Below are 16,101 nucleotides of genomic sequence, written 5' to 3' on the forward strand. Positions count from 1 at the left end.
GGAGTGCCCCATTGTTCCAATCCCACTCCTACACATTCACAACATAAAATGTCCATACTTTTTCCAGTTATCAAAGTGATCAATTATCTTGTCTATGTCAGGTTTAAACAGTAAAGATCTATTGACCAGTTTTCTTAAATGTACAGTTGTTGGTTTAGTATCAAAACAAAGCTTATTCAATAAAGATGCAATCATTGATTAATGTTCACACACGCACACACACACACAGACTTCCCTCCAACTGAACTGAATAAGACAAGAACCTCTTCAGGCCAGGCACCGTTCAAGCTGCTCCCACCAGGGGTATGCAGAAAAACAAGCAGTTATTGCCATCATGTGACTTCCCTAAAGTCTTGCTTTTTGAAAAATAAATCTCTAAATGGTGAACTTTCAGTGACCTCTTTTAAAGAAACTACTTCAGGTATGTCCACAAGTAAATAAATTTTCTGGAATCCTTCAAAACTTAAATATAAAGCAATTTTGATAAGAGAAACCCCAGGGAATCTTCTGTGGGATAATGGGATTCATAGATGATATTTCAAATGGCTCCTATGACTCAGTAAGAGCGATGCCAGAATATTCATTGACATATATGGTTCTCTGGGCTTGTTGCTGCTCCGTCTCACCTTAAAGCAGGGGTAGGCAATTAATTCTTCCAAGGGGCCACATGAGAAACCTGAGTTGTGTTGGAGGGCCGAACCAACAATAAGTTGAACATAATTCTGCTCAGTATCAATTTTCTCCCATTGTAAAAAGTACTAAATGATATAGTTTTGCACTGAAACTTATCAACAAAAGAATAAGGATATTCTGTTACAATAAAGATATGAAATTGTGGAGTAGGTCAAATATAGAAGATATAAACAGTAAAAACAATAATTTCAGTATTTCATTTTATTTTTAACGTGTTAATCTCACAAACCAATAATGAAAAGTTGTTTCATTATTGTTCAGTATTACAAACAACAAACAACTCTATATAAAAAGCAATAAGTGCTTTTGATGTTTTCAGTTCATTTTACTTGTTTAGTGAGAAAAATCCAGTCTGTTTTGGGCTTGAACAAGTGCACTAAAATCTGGTTGAATGTCTGAGGTGGACATGCGAAGGACAGCTGAGAGGTGATCATCAGTGATAGAGGATCTGGATTTGGATTTGTTGAACTTCATCGCTGAGAATGTCTGTTCACATATATAGGTAGATCCAAAGAGGACTAGAATCTTCTGAGCATGCCTCCTTGTGTGTGGAAAGTTCTCCTCTTTGAGGGAAGAGTAAAAATCAAGCAGTGAGACTGACCTAAAATTCTCAACCATTTTAACGTCTTGAAATTGCCTTGAAAATTCACCATGCAGTGTTTCTAACATAGATGAATACCTGTGGAGGTGATCAGCTGAAGGTGCGGCTTCCTTCAGTGTTGGCAAGTGGGTGAGAATGTTGTCCTCCATTTGGCTTGAGGGAAGCTGCAACTTTCTCATAAAAGCCTTCACCAAGTTGTACATTTCATGCACAAAAAGGCCCTTGCACTGCAGTTTCACATTTAGTTCATTCATAAGTGCAGTCACATCAACAGCAAAACCAAGGTCTGCAATCCAGTCTGCATCTGAAAGCTGTGGAATGCCATTCCCTTTCTTCACACAGAAATCTTGAGTCTCTTCTCTCAGGTCCCATACACTTTTCAGCATTTTGCCCAGGCTGAGCCACCTGACAGCTGTGTGGTAGCCTATGTCACGATGTTCAGTCTCATTTTCCTCCAAAAGTGCAAAAACTGCCTGTGATTCAAAGCTCTTGCCCTGTGAAGTTAACTATTTTAGTTACAACATCAACCACTTGGTTAATTTTTAACACTGACTTACACAACACTTCCTGATGTATAATACAGTGCAAAAATACCAATTTCTGTTCAGGGTCAATTTCTGTCACTTTATCCTGCATTCTCTTTAAGAGTCCAACATTTTTTCCCGTTAGATTTGGACAACCATCCGTTGTCACACCTGCCAGCTGGTCCCATTTTAGTCCCAACGTGTCCAAACATGCGTTTACCTCCGTGAACAAATCATTACCAGTTGTTGTTCCTTTCATTGACTGCATGGCTGCCAGCTCCTCCGTGATTTTAAAGTCCGTAGTTATCCCATGTACAAAGATGAGTAGCTGGGCTGTATCACGTATGTCGCAGCTCTCATCCAAAGCCAAGGAAAAAAAGTCAAAGTTGACCGCTCTGTGCTGCAGCTGAAGCTCCAGATTTCTCGCGATGTCCCCAATCCTTCTCGTTACAGTGCGTCAGGAGAGGGGCACATTCTCAAATGCCTCCTTTTTCTCCGGGTATATTAGTTCTGCAGAGTCCAACAAGCACTTCTTAATAAACTCTCCATCAGAAAACGGTTTACTGTTTCTGGCGATTTTGTGGGATATGACATAACTTGTCTTGGCGTGAGCTGACATTTTGAGGGCTCACCAGCAAGCATCACTTTTAGCTGCTCACGCACGTACGCACATACATGTGCATGTGCGTCCATACGTAAATAAAAAAAGCATCCTTTTCAAAACGAAAGCAACACAGTTGTATTGCATGCATGGCGTAAATACTTTTTCATTTATGTTCTAATTTAAGATTGACCTCATGCGGGCCAGACACGAACAACCAAAGGGCCGGATATGGCCCACAGGCCGTAAAATGCCCAGGTCTGCCTTAAAGGGAACATGTTGGGCCTGTACTCTCCCCAGTTCCTTATCGAAAATTGTTCTGCTGTGAAATTTCCCTCAAGTACCTGTTCCCAGTCTACCTTATTTCCTGCCTTATTTTTAATAAAACCTGCCTTCCCCCAATCCAAAGCACCTTTTTATTTGGCAGACCATCTTCTTCCTTTTCCGTAACAAACTTATCAAGTGTACGGTGTTGTGGTGACTATTCTGAAAATGCTTCCCCACGATCACCTCGAACACCTGTCCACGTTCTCTCCCCAGAATCAGGTGCAGCACTAGGTGCCATCCCCTTGTTGGACCATCTATACTTTGATAGAAAACGTTTTCCCAGATACATGTCCAGAAATCTTTCCCCTCGAAACTCCTTACACTATGACCATCGCAATTAATATTGGAGATGTTGAACTCCTGCAAAATAACTACCCTGTTATTACACCCCTCAGAGATGACCTGGAGCTGAGTGACCTCACAGCCATCTTCCTATCTGCCACATATGGCTCCAACCAGTGGAGAGTTTTCCCTCTGATCCTCATTGGCTCCAGTTTTGTTAGGGTTCCTTGATGCCGCACTCAGTCAAACGTGGAATGGATGTCCATATGATATAGGAGTAGAACTTTGCCATTTGGCCTCTCAAGTCTGCTCTGCCTTTTGATCATGGTTGATATATTTCTCAACCCCGTTCTCTTGCCTTCTCTCCATAATCCTTGATCCCCTTACTCATCAAGAACCAGTCTATCTCTCTGTCTTAAATATGCTCATTGACTTGGTCTCCACAGGCTTCTGTGGCAATGAGTTCCACAGATTTCCCACCCTCTGGCTGCAAGAATTTCCCCTCACCTCAGTTTGAAAGGGTCGCCCCCTTCACCCTGAGGCTGTGCCCTCAGGTCCGGGTCTCTCCTACTAAATCATAGAATCATAGAAGTCCTACAGTGTGGAAACAGGCCATTTGGCCCAACAAGTCCACACTGACCCTCCAAAGAGTAAGTTACCAAGATCCATTCCCCTACCCAATTACTCTACATTTACCCCTGACTAATGCACCTAACCTACACATCCCTGGACACTATGGGCAATTTAACATGGCCAAAACTGCACATCTTTATATTGTGGGAGGAAACCCATGCAGACACAGAGGAGAAAGTGCAGACAGTTGCCTGAGGATGGAATTGAACCCAGGTCCCTGGCGCTGTGAGACATCTTCTCCACACTGTCCTCTCAGTATTCTAGAAGTTTCAATGAGGTGTTGTCAAGGCCTGTCCCTCTCCCCTCCCCTCTGGAATTCAGCTCTTTTGTCCATTTTTGAACCAAGGCTGTAATGAGGTCAGGAGTTGAGTGGCCCTGGTGGAACCCGAACTGGGCATCACTGAGCAGATTATTGCTGAGCTGGTGCTGCTTGATTGCACTGTTGGTGACACCTTCCATCGACTTCCAGGGCTTGTGGATGCAGCAAAATAATTAGAGCGAAATCTTTCAGGGGGCGAAATTAGGAAATATTACCTCACGCAAAGTGTGGTGAAGGTTCGGAGTAGTATTGACGTGAGATGTATTGCTACAGAGTGCTTGGATTGCCAAGTGAAAAGACTGTACAGTTTAGAAATATATCTGACATGATTTTTCCCTTTCGTAGCACGAAGTGTGCGCCAACAGCAGTAGTCCACACTCTGACCTCTTCCCGAACAATAACAGCACTCTCAGTGTCGACATCTACAAAGGGGTAAGTACAATTGGATACAAATTTGATTTGACAATCAGAGACAGAGGGTGGTGATGGAGGGTTGTTTTTCAGACTGAAGGCCTGTTACCAGCAGTGTTCGGCAGGGATCGGTGCTGGGTCCACTTTGGTTTGCCATTTATATTAACGATTTGGATGAGAAGACAAGAAGCACGGTGAGTAAATTGGCAGACGATACCAATATTGGTTGCATAGTGGACATTGAAGAAGGTTATCTAAGATTACAGGGAGATCTTGATCAATTGGGTCATTGGGTTGGAGTGGCAGCTGGAGTTTAATTTGAATAAATATGAGGTATTGCATTTTGGTAAAATGAACAAGGGCAGGACTTATACAGTTAAAAGTCGGTCCTTGGGTAGTGCTGTAGAATAGAAAGACCTCGGGGTTCAGGTACATAATTCTTTGAAGTTTGCATCACATACAGACAGGGTGGTTAAGAAGGCATTTAGCATGCTTGCCTTCACTGCTCAGACCTTCAAGTATGGGAAGTCATGTTGAGATTGTACAGGACATTGGTGAGACCTCTTCTGGAGAACGGTGTCCAGTTCTGCTCACCCTGTTACAGGAAGGAGATTATTAAGCTGGAGATGGTTCAGAAGAGATTTACCAGAATGTTGCCGGGAATGGAGGGTTTGAGTTATAAAGATAGGCTGGGATTTTTTTCACTGGAGTGTAGGAGGTTGAGGGGTGACCTTAGTTTTATAAAATCATGAGGGGTGCAGATCAAGTGAATGGCAAAATTTAGGGCAGCACGGTGGCTCAGTGGTGAGCACTGCTGCCTCACAGCGCCAAGGACCTGGGTTTGATTCCACCCTTAGGGCCACTGTCTGTGTGGAGTTTGCACATTCTCCCCATGTCTCCGTGGGTTTCCTCCCACAATCCAAAGATGTGCAGTTTAGGTGAATTGGCCATGCTAAATTGCCCATAGTATTGTCAGGGGTAAATATAGGGTAAGGGAATGAGTCTGGGTGAGTTGCTCGTCAGAGGGTTGGTGTGGACTTGTTGGGCCAAAGGGCCTGTTTCCATACTGTAGGGAATCTAATCTCATCTAATCGTAAAAAAATGGGAAGTTCAAAACTATATTTTTAAGGTGGGAGAAGAAAGATTTATAAAGGACATGAAGGGCAATTGTTTTATACAGAGAGTGGTTCGTGTGTGGAATGAACTTCCTGAGGAAGTGGTGGATGTGGGGACAGTTACAACGTTTAAAAGACATTTGGATAAGGACGTGAAAAGTAAAGGTTTGGAGGGATATGAGCCAGGAGCAGGCAGAAGGGACTAATTTACTTTAGGAACATGGTCGGTATGGACTGGTTATACCAAAGGGTCTGTTTCTGTGCTGTATGATTCTATGCTTGTGTGGAAGTCTTTACGATCCTTTGAGAGTTTCAATGGGTGTTCCCAACTTTTCACAGACCTCAATAAGTCTTTGACTGGTCTATTATTATGGAGGTGGCAACAGGGCATTTAGAAAATCCTAACATGGTTAGATAGAGTCAAAACATATTGGCAAAAGCGAAGTCGTGCTTAGAAAATCCATTCAAGTGCTTTGAGGGTGTAGCTAGCTAGATAGCTAAGAGGGATCCAGTGGATCATGAGAAACTGCTCACTAAGGTGCTACACAAGATCGGAGCTCGTGAGATTGGGGCGAATGTATGAACAGCGATTGTGGACTAGGTAACAGATGGAAAATAGAGAGTGAGAATAAAATCAGCCATTTTCATGTTGGCTGGTTGTACCTTGGATCAGTGCCTGGGCTTTAGGCATTGCTCTTGACATCAGTGACTCTGATGCAGTGATCTCATGTATTGTTTAGATCAGAGTGGTGCTGGAAAAGCACAGCAGGTCAGGCAGCAGGAGCTCCTGCTCCGAGGAGCAGGAAAATCGACATTTCAGGCAAAAGCCCTTTATCAGGAATAGAGGCAGGAAAGTAGCTGGGGAGAAGGTAGCAAAGAGTACAATAGGTGAATGGGGGTGAGGATGGAGGTGATAGGTCAGAGAGGAGGGTGGAGCAGATAGGTGGGAAGGGAGATTGGCAGGTAGGACAGGTAATGGGGACGGTGCTGAGCTGGAACGTTGGAACTGGGGCAAGATGGGGGGAGAGGAAATGAGGAAACTGATGAAGTCCACATTGATGCCATGGGGTTGGAGGGTTCCGAGGCGGAAGATGAGGCGTTCTTCCTCCAGGCGTCTGGTGGTGAGGGAGCGGCGGTGAAGGAGGCCCAGGACCTCCATGTCCTCGGCAGAGTGGAAGGGGGAGTTGAAATGTTGGGCCACAGGGCGGTGGGATTGATTGGTGCAGGTGTCCCGGAGATGTTCCCTAAAACGCTCTGCTAGGAGGCATCCAGTTTCCCCAATGTAGCGGAGACCGCATCGGGAGCAACGGATACAATAAATGATATTGGTGGATGTGCAGGTAAAACTTTGATGGATGTGGAAGGCTCCTTTGGGGCCATGGATGGAGGTGAGGGAGGAGGTGTGGGCACAGGTTTTACAGTTCCTGCAGTGGCAGGGGAAAGTGCCAGGATGGGAGGATGGGTTGTTGGGGGCCGTGGACCTGACCAGGTAGTCACGGAGGGAATGGTCTTTGCGGAAGGCGGAGAGGGGTGGGGAGGGAAATATATCCCTGGTGGTGGGGTCTGTTAGGAGGTGGCGGAAATGTCGGCGGATGATTTGGTTTAGTCGAAGGTTGGTAGGGTGGAAGGTGAGCACCAGGGGCATTCTGTCCTTGTTACGGTTGGAGGGGTGGGGTCTGAGGGCGGAGGTGCGGGATGTGGACGAGATGCATTGGAGGGCATCTTTAACCACGTGGGAAGGGAAATTATGGTCTTTAAAGAAGGAGGCCATCTGGTGTGTTCTGTGGTGGAACTGGTCCTCCTGGGAGCAGATACGGCGGAGGCGGAGGAATTGGGAATACGGGGTGGCATTTTTGCAGGAGGTAGGGTGGGAAGAGTTGTAATCCAGGTAGCTGTGGGAGTCGGTGGGTTTGTAAAAAATGTCAGTGTCAAGTCGGTCGTCATTAATTGAGATGGAGAGGTCCAGGAAGGGGAGGGAGGTGTCAGAGGTGGTCCAGGTAAATTTAAGGTCAGCGTGGAATGTGTTGGTGAAGTTGATGAATTGCTCAACCTCCTCGCGGGAGCACGGGGTGGCGCCAATGCAGTCACCAATGTAGCGGAGGAAGAGGTGGGGAGTGGTGCCGGTGTAATTACGGAAGATCGACTGCTCTTCGCAGCCAACAAAGAGACAGGCATAGCTAGGGCCCATACGGGTGCCCATGGCTACCCCTTTGGTCTGGAGGAAGTGGGAGGATTCAAAGGAGAAATTGTTAAGGGTGAGGACCAGTTCAGTCAAACAAATGAGAGTGTCGGTGGAGGGATACTGTTGGAGACTTCGGGAGAGCAAGGTTCCAATTTAACTATTGGAAAACCTAACTGACCAGATACAGTAACTTAACTAACTCGCTGTTCCAAAACAGTAACATCCCGTAAACACACCGCTTGGTAGAAAGGTAAATTCAAGTATAGATTCTTACAGGCAGGAGGGAACAACATCCAGAGAGGGATTTCGGAGAAGGTCAGAGGAATCCTTACCTGAAGCTTGCAACACTTCCAGGCTCCAACGTCTTGAGAATGCTGCAGCACAAAAAGTACTAAAAAAAAACCTGATTGAGGTGAACTGTCCACTCCCTTTCCATTGTTAAACTATTAAACACCCCGGACTCCTCCTCTGCCTTTACGGCCTCTCTTCAAATAAAACTAGGATGAAAGAACCTTTTAAAACTGGCAGCATCGTCACAAGGTTCACCACTATGTGTCCAAATTCCGCCCCAACTCCAGTTGCAAGTTTGTTGATGACACCACCCTTGTCATCTTGAACAACAACGAGACCAAGCACAGGAAAGAGGCATGGTGGAAAGACAATAATATCTCCCTCAACGTCAGCAAAATGAAGGAACTGCTTATTGACCTCAGGAAGCAGAGTGGAGTACGTGCCCCTGTCTGTATCAATGGTGCTGAGGGGGAGGTGCTTGAAGAGCTTTGAGTTCCTGGGCGTGGCGGTCACCAACAATCTCTCCTGGTCCACCCACGTCAATGCAACGGTCAAGAAAGCACAACGTCGTCCCTACTTCCTCAGGAAGCGAAAGAAATTTGACATTGTCCATGAGGACTCTGACCAAGTTTTATAGATGCACCATACAATGGCCTATCTGGATGCATCATGCATTAGTTTGGCAACTGCTCTGCCCAGGACTGTAAGAAACTACAGGGAGTTGTGAACACAGCCCAGTCCCTCACACAAACCAACCTTCCATCCATTGACTCCGTCTACACTTCCCACTGCCTCGGGAAGGCAGCCAACATCATCAAAGACCCCTCCCACCCCGATTACACTCGCTTCCACCCTCTTCCATCAGGCAGAAGATACAAAAGTTTGAAAACACATACAACTAGATTCAGGAACAGCTTCTTCCCTGCTGTTAACAGACTTTTGACTGGATCTGAAATGTTAATTCTGATCTCTCTCTCTCTCTCTCTCCTCTGTCTGCAATCCTGATGCACTTTGGATGGCGCAATCTGCCTGTACAGCATGCAAAGCAACACTTTTCACTGTATTGCGGTACACATGACAGCAATAAATCACCCCACCAATCTCCATGTACAGCGCAACCACCCCACCAATCTCCATGTACAGCGCAACCACCCCACCAATCTCCATGTACAGCGCATCATCCGCCGTCACTTCCGCCACCTCCAAACGGACCCCACCACCAAGGATATATTTCCCTCCCCTCTTCTATCAGCTTTCCGTAGAGACCACTCCCTCCGCGACTCCCTTGTCAGATCCATACCCCCCACCAACCCAACCTCCACTCCCGGCACCTTCCCTTGCAACCGCAGGAGGTGCAACACTTGCGCCCACACCTCCCCCCTCACTTCTCTCCAAGGCCCCAAAGGAAACTTCCATATCCGCCACAGATTCACCTGCACCTCCACCCACATCATCTACTGCATCCGCTGCAGCCGGTGTGGCCTCCTCTTTATTGGGGAGACAGGCCGCCTACTTGCGGAGCGATTCAGAGAGCACCTCTGGGCCACCCGGACGAACCAACCCAATCACCCTGTAGCACAGCATTTCAACTCCCCCTCCCACTCCACCAAGGATATGCAGGTCATTGGACTCATCCACCGCCAAACCACAACAACGCGACGGTCGGAGGAGGAGCGTCTTATCTTCCGACTGGGAACCCTCCAACCACAGGGGATGAACTTGGACTTCACCAGTTTCTTCATCCCCCCTCCCCCCACCTTGTCTCAGCCGAATCCCTCCAGCCCGGCACCGCCTTCCTGACCTGCAGTCTTCTTCTTGACCTCTCCGCCTCCACCCTACTCCGACCTATCACCCTCACCTTGACCTCTTTCCACCTATCACATTTCCAACGCCCCTCCTCCAAGTCCATCCTCCCTACCTTTTATCTTCTCCTGCTGAACACTCTCTGCTCATTCCTGAAGAAGGGCATGTGCCCGAAACGTCGAATCTTCTGTTCCCTAGATGCTGCCTGACCTGCTGTGCTGTTCCAGCAATAAAGTTTCAGCAATAAATCAGCCAATCAAAGGGATGCAGACAGGTTAAGTGATCAGGAGAAAGTGAGGACTGCAGATGCTGGAGAAGTCAGAGTTGAAAAGGGTGGCGCTGGAAAAGCACAACAGGTCAGGCGGCATCCGAGGAGCAGGAGAGTCGACGTTTCGGGCATAAGCCCTTCATCATGAATGCAAGAAGATGGCAGATGGGGTTCTGCTGTGAGCAAATGTGAAATTGTCCATCTTGGTCCATCAGGAGAATACAGAGGCTGCATATTTTTTTCAAAGCTATGAAGCTGAGTAAGTGTTTGCCTTCTGTGGTGTTTGGATGTCCTTGCACATGAATCACAAAAAATCAACTCGCCAATCCAGCAAGCAATTCTGCAGGCCAGTTTGAGAATGTCAGCCAGGGTATCAGAGTCAGGAGGATTTGCTGCACGGAAAGGTGACAATGGTCAGAATGCACGTGAAAGGCAATCCGCAGTGTTGGTGTCCGATACGAAACAAAAATGTGCTTGGCCTGGAGGTGATGAGAGTCTGAGGAAACTGGATTGATGTTCAATGGAGTTGAGCAGAATGAGCAGACATCCCATTGAGGCAGACTCGATCTCAAAGGGTTTTGACGGGGTCCATACTGAGAGGTTGTTACCTCCTGGCTGGGGAAATCTAGAACACAAATTGGTGGAGGGCGGAGTGAGGAGCAGGGGAAGGGGATGATCATTTTGGACTGAGATAAGGAGACATTTCTTCACTCAGAGGGGTGGGTGAATCATTGAAATTCTCTCACACCAGAGGCGGGTGGATCCTCATTGATTGAGGATGTTCATTCCAGAGTTTGATGCCTCTCTCAGGAAGTCGAGGAATGATGGGAGCAGCTGGGAGCTGAGGCAGGAGATCAGCCTGTTGAATAGCACAGTGAGGGAGAGAGACCGAATGGCCTACTCCAAAGTTTCTACATCCTTACACATCTCTAAATTTCTTTACAGTATTTTCCTGGCCTTTGAGCCATCATGACATGTAGCTGTTTGAATTGTTTACGAGTCATTCTGAGGATAAATGGGTAAATGAGCTTTCAGAGGTATTTAGGGCCATTGCTAACTTTTACAGGTCTTAACAGGCCTTGAGAGTGCTTTCCTAAATGATTGCGATCTTTTGTATAGGTTTTACAAGTTTTCAGAAGTTTTCTTCTATTTATTCAATCAAGGGGCATGGGCGTCACGGGTTGGGCCTAGCATTTATTGCCCTGTCCCTAGTTGCCCCCTTGAGAAGATGGGGGTGAGCTGCCTTCTTGAACCGCTACAGTCCATGTGCAGTGGGTTGACCCACAATGCCCTGAGGGAGGGAATTCCAGGATTTTGACCCAATGACACTGAAGGAACGGCGAGTCAGGATGGTGAGGGGCTTGGAGGGGAACTTGCAGGGGGTTGTATTCACTTTTGGTCTGTAAAAAGCCCATTCTTCATTTGACCATTGTTTTACTGTTGCTATATTTTTAAAACAGTTTTGGGTTCCTTTTTATGTTCAGCATAAATGTATTCTTCGTCTTGCTTTGCCACAGATATTCCATTAGTGATTTTTGAGAAGATTTGTAGCTCAGGTTGATGATAAGTATGTAAGGTTGCTCACTGAGCTTGAAAGTTTGTTTTCAGACCTTTCATCACCATACTACATAACATCATCAATGACAGTCTCCGGTGAAGCACTGGTGGTATGGCCTGCCTCTCTATTTATACATCTTGGTTTCTTAAGGTGGGCGATGTCATTTCCGGTTCCTTTTTTCAAGCGAAGGTAGATAGGATCTAAATCAATGTATTTACTGATGGAGTTCTGGTTAGAGTGCCATGCCTCTAAGAATGCTCGTGTGTGTCTTTGTTTCACCTGTCCTAGGATGTGTCTGTTGTTCGACGTAGTGTTTTTTACAGTTCTTGCATGGTATCTTGTAAATTCCATTAGTTTTGCTGGTAGTATCTAATGGATCCTTTAGGTTCACTAGTCACTGTTTGTGTGTTGGTACGTTTGTGGGCTACCATGATGCCAAGGGATCTGAGTAGTCTGGAAGTCATTTCTGATATGTTTTTGATGTAAGGTAATGTGGCCACAGTTTTTGGTTGCGTTGTGTCTGCTTGTTTGGGTTTGTTTCTGAGGAATCAGCAGATTGTGTTTATCGGGTACCCATTTTACTTGAAAACAGAAAATAGATATTCTTGTTCTACATTTTGTGGTTCTTGAGTGCTGCAGTGTGATGTAGCTTATTGAAATAATGTCATGATGCAGCTCTGTAAGTGGGTGTTGGGATGACAAGGGTGTCATCTACGTAGCGGACCCAAAGTTTGGTTTGGATAGATGGGAGGGCAGCGCTGAAAATGTGTTGCTGGAAAAGCACAGCAAGTCAGGCAGCATCCAGGGAACAGGAGAATTGACGTTTCGGGCAGCTTGTTCAAGTCTCTGCATTACTGCTTCTGCTGTGAGCCCTGATATTGGTAATCCCTTAGGTGTTCCGTTAACTTGTTTGTAGATTTTGTTATTGAATGTGAAGTGGGTTGTGAGGTACCATCAAACTCACCATAGACTACTCTCTACCATCTGTCTCATTCTTGAACACATTAAGTCCTTCCATCAAGGACTGGCACCTCAGCACTTCACTCTACCGCAAACCCATGGATAACTTCACAATGCTGCACTTCTCCAGCTTCCACCCAAAACATATTAAAACAGCCGTCCCCTCTGGACAAGCCCTACGCATGCACTGGATCTGTTCAAATGAGGAGGAATGTGATGGGTACCTGGAAGTACTCAGGGATGCCCTCATAAGAACGGGGTACGATGCTCAACTCATCAACCGCCAGTTCCGAAGTGCCACAGCGAGAAACCATAATGACCTCCTCAGGAGACAGACACGTGCTGCAGCCGACAGGGTACCCTTCGTTGTTCAGTATTTCCCAGGAGCTGAAAAACTACGCCATGTTCTTCACAGCCTGCAACACATTATCAATGAGGATGAGCACCTCACCAAGACCTTCCCCACACCTCCACCTCTCGCCTTTAAACAACCACCAAACCTCAAACAGATCACGGTTCATAGCAAACTGCCTGGCCTTCAGGACAACACCATACAACCCTGTCACAGTAGATGCTGCAGGACGTGTCAGAGTGTTGACAGGGATACCACCATTACACGTGGGGACACCTCCCACCATGTACGTGGCAGGTACTCATGTGACTCAGCCAATGTTGTCTACCTCATACGCTGCAGGCAAGGATGCCCGGAGGCATGGTACATTGGTGAGACTGAGCAGAGGCTACGGCAACGGATGAATGGGCACCGCACACCAATCACCAGACAGGAGTGCTCCCTCCCAGTCAGAGAACACTTCAGCGGTCTGGGACATTCGGACTCCAAGATGGACTTCGGGGCAGGCGACAACGCAAAGTGGCCGAGCGGAAGCTGGTAGTCAAGTTCGTTACCCATGGGGATGGGCTCAACTGGGACCTTAGGTTCATGTCACACTACAGGTGACCCCACTGCACACAATCACACACATACACACACCCTCTCACAGACACTCATAACACCGCCCCCCCCCCACATACATATGCTCACCCATATGCGCGCACACGCACATATATAAGTTTGTGGGGTGAATTTGTACTTGCAGAATTACATTTTAGTTTGCTCAAAAACTGCATGAATCCGTGTAAAATTCTGTAACTCTGTTGTTTAGATTAGAGTCAGTCTGACCATTGTGGCACAGACAACCTCACACAGGGCACCTCACACATTAAATGCACTTTCTGGGCCGACATGACACCAATTGTTAAAGTTCACTTGAGAATGTAACTTTAAAAAAGTTCTGCGATTTACATGTGGAAGAACTGAAACCAACATGTTCATTCTACAAGATGAGAGACTTAACAAACAATCCAGGTCTTTTTCAATATATAATTTCAGTTGCATTATACTGTAAACATTTGCTATAATTCTGTGTCTTACGATCTTATACTCCAGAACCATCTGATGAAGGAGCAGCCCTCCGAAAGCTAGTGCTTCCAAATAAACCTGTTGGACTATAACCTGGTGTTGTGGGATTTTTAACTTTGACAATCTTAAAAAGGCAAATGTTCTACTTGCAGATACTGACACTTACCAGCAGGTGGCGATAGATCCAAATCCACAGCAGTCAACAGAATCTCATCCTTTCCAACAGTACTTAAAAAATCAGGAGAATTAAACAGGCCATACTTCCTAAACATGAAACCAGATGGATCCAACACATCACGCTTCTATGGATTACCAAAAATACACAAATCTGGTGCCCCGCTCAGACCCATAGTCTCCCTACCTGGCACACCAACATACAGACTAGTCAAAGAACTTGACCGAAACCTAAAACACCTAATTGAAGATTCACGCCACTCCATTCACTCCATCCAGGAATTCCTGAATGCCATCAAAGATACCGAGATAGAAGAGGACAAAATAATGGTCTGTTTTGATGTAACAGCCCTTTTCACATTAATTAAGATCGACCTGGCCAAAGAAACATTGGCATCATTACTAGGAACGCCAGGACCACAAACACGAGACAGCACCAACTTCATCAGCAAAGATAACATCCTCAAGCTAGTAGACCTGTGCCTCACAACACACTTCACATTCAATAACAAAACCTACAAACAAGTCAACAGAACACCTATGGGATCACCAATATCAGGGCTCACAGCAGAAGCAGTAATGCAGAGACTTGAACAAGCTGCCCTCCCAGCTTTCCAGCCCAAACTTTGGGTCTGCTACGTAGATGACACCTTTGTCATCACAAAACGAAACAAGTTAGAGGAAACATACAACACCATCACCGATATCCTGACAGGCATAAAATTCACAAAAGTGGAGGAGAATGACAACAGACTCCCATTCCTCGACGTGACAGTTGAACGTACAGTTAACGGAGAGCTTCAAACCAGCATCTACAGAGAAACAACACACGGACCAAATACTTAACTTCAGAAGCAATCATCCCAACACCCACTTACAGAGCTGCATCATGACATTATTTCAATAAGCTACATCACACTGCAGCACTCAAGAACCACAAAATGTAGAACAAGAATATCTATTTTCTGTTTTCAAGTAAAATGGGTACCCGATAAACACAATCTGCTGATTCCTCAGAAACAAACCCAAACAAGCAGACACAACGCAACCAAAAACTGTGGCCACATTACCTTACATCAAAAACATATCAGAAATGACTTCCAGACTACTCAGATCCCTTGGCATCATGGTAGCCCACAAACGTACCAACACACAAACAGTGACTAGTGAACCTAAAGGATCCATTAGATACTACCAGCAAAACTAATGGAATTTACAAGATACCATGCAAGAACTGTAAAAAACACTACGTCGGACAAACTAGCAGGAAACCTGCCTCCAGGATACATGAACCTCAACTGGCCACCAAAAGACATGGTCCACTCTCACGAGTTTCTGTACATACAGACAAAGAAGGACACCACTTTGACTGGGACAACAGACACATCCTAGGACAGGTGAAACAAATACACGCACGAGCATTCTTAGAGGCATGGCACTCTAACCAGAACTCCATCAGTAAACACATTGATTTAGATCCTATCTACCTTCGCTTGAGGAAAAGAACTGGAAATGACATCACCCACCTTAAGAAACAAAGGCCTCCAAATAGAGAGGCGCTTCACCAGAGATTCTCACTGATGATGTTACCTAGTCATGGTGATGAAGGGTCTGAAAACAAACCTTCAAGCTCAGCGAGCTAACTTGCATACTTACTCTTATTCCAGTTTTAAATCCCTTCTGTACATTCTGCATTCAGCTTGTTCTCCTATTGTATTATAGAACTTACAAACCTCATCTGCCTCATTTTCCTGTTTCATTTCAATCTCGACATTTGCAAAAGCTGTACAGCTCTAGCTATGCATGACTTTCCATAATGTGTCTATCCTGGACCTCAGTCACTTTCTCTTCATTGGTCTCAAATCACTCATTTTCTCCTGGGCCAGATCCATTTTCAGATCAGATCACTGAAGGTTTCCTTTCCTCCAGTTCAACATTT

General features: G+C 45.8%; 1 protein-coding gene across 4 annotated transcripts in view; it reads left to right on the forward strand.

Moving 5' to 3' along the window:
• Nucleotides 1–16,101, forward strand: part of LOC122543268 (natural resistance-associated macrophage protein 2-like) — a 428,402-nt gene that overhangs the window by 388,264 nt on the left and 24,037 nt on the right. For all 4 annotated transcript variants that reach the window (XM_087985576.1, XM_087985578.1, XM_087985575.1 and 1 more), the window contains one exon: nucleotides 4,326–4,412. In XM_087985576.1, coding sequence (XP_087841702.1) covers nucleotides 4,326–4,412 — 87 coding nt within the window. The remainder of the gene's footprint in view (nucleotides 1–4,325; nucleotides 4,413–16,101) is intronic.

This window comes from Chiloscyllium plagiosum, unplaced genomic scaffold (assembly GCF_037043375.1).
Source record: "Chiloscyllium plagiosum isolate Xiang-an unplaced genomic scaffold, Cpla_swu_hap1 HiC_scaffold_53X, whole genome shotgun sequence".
Taxonomy (NCBI): Eukaryota; Metazoa; Chordata; class Chondrichthyes; order Orectolobiformes; family Hemiscylliidae; genus Chiloscyllium; species Chiloscyllium plagiosum.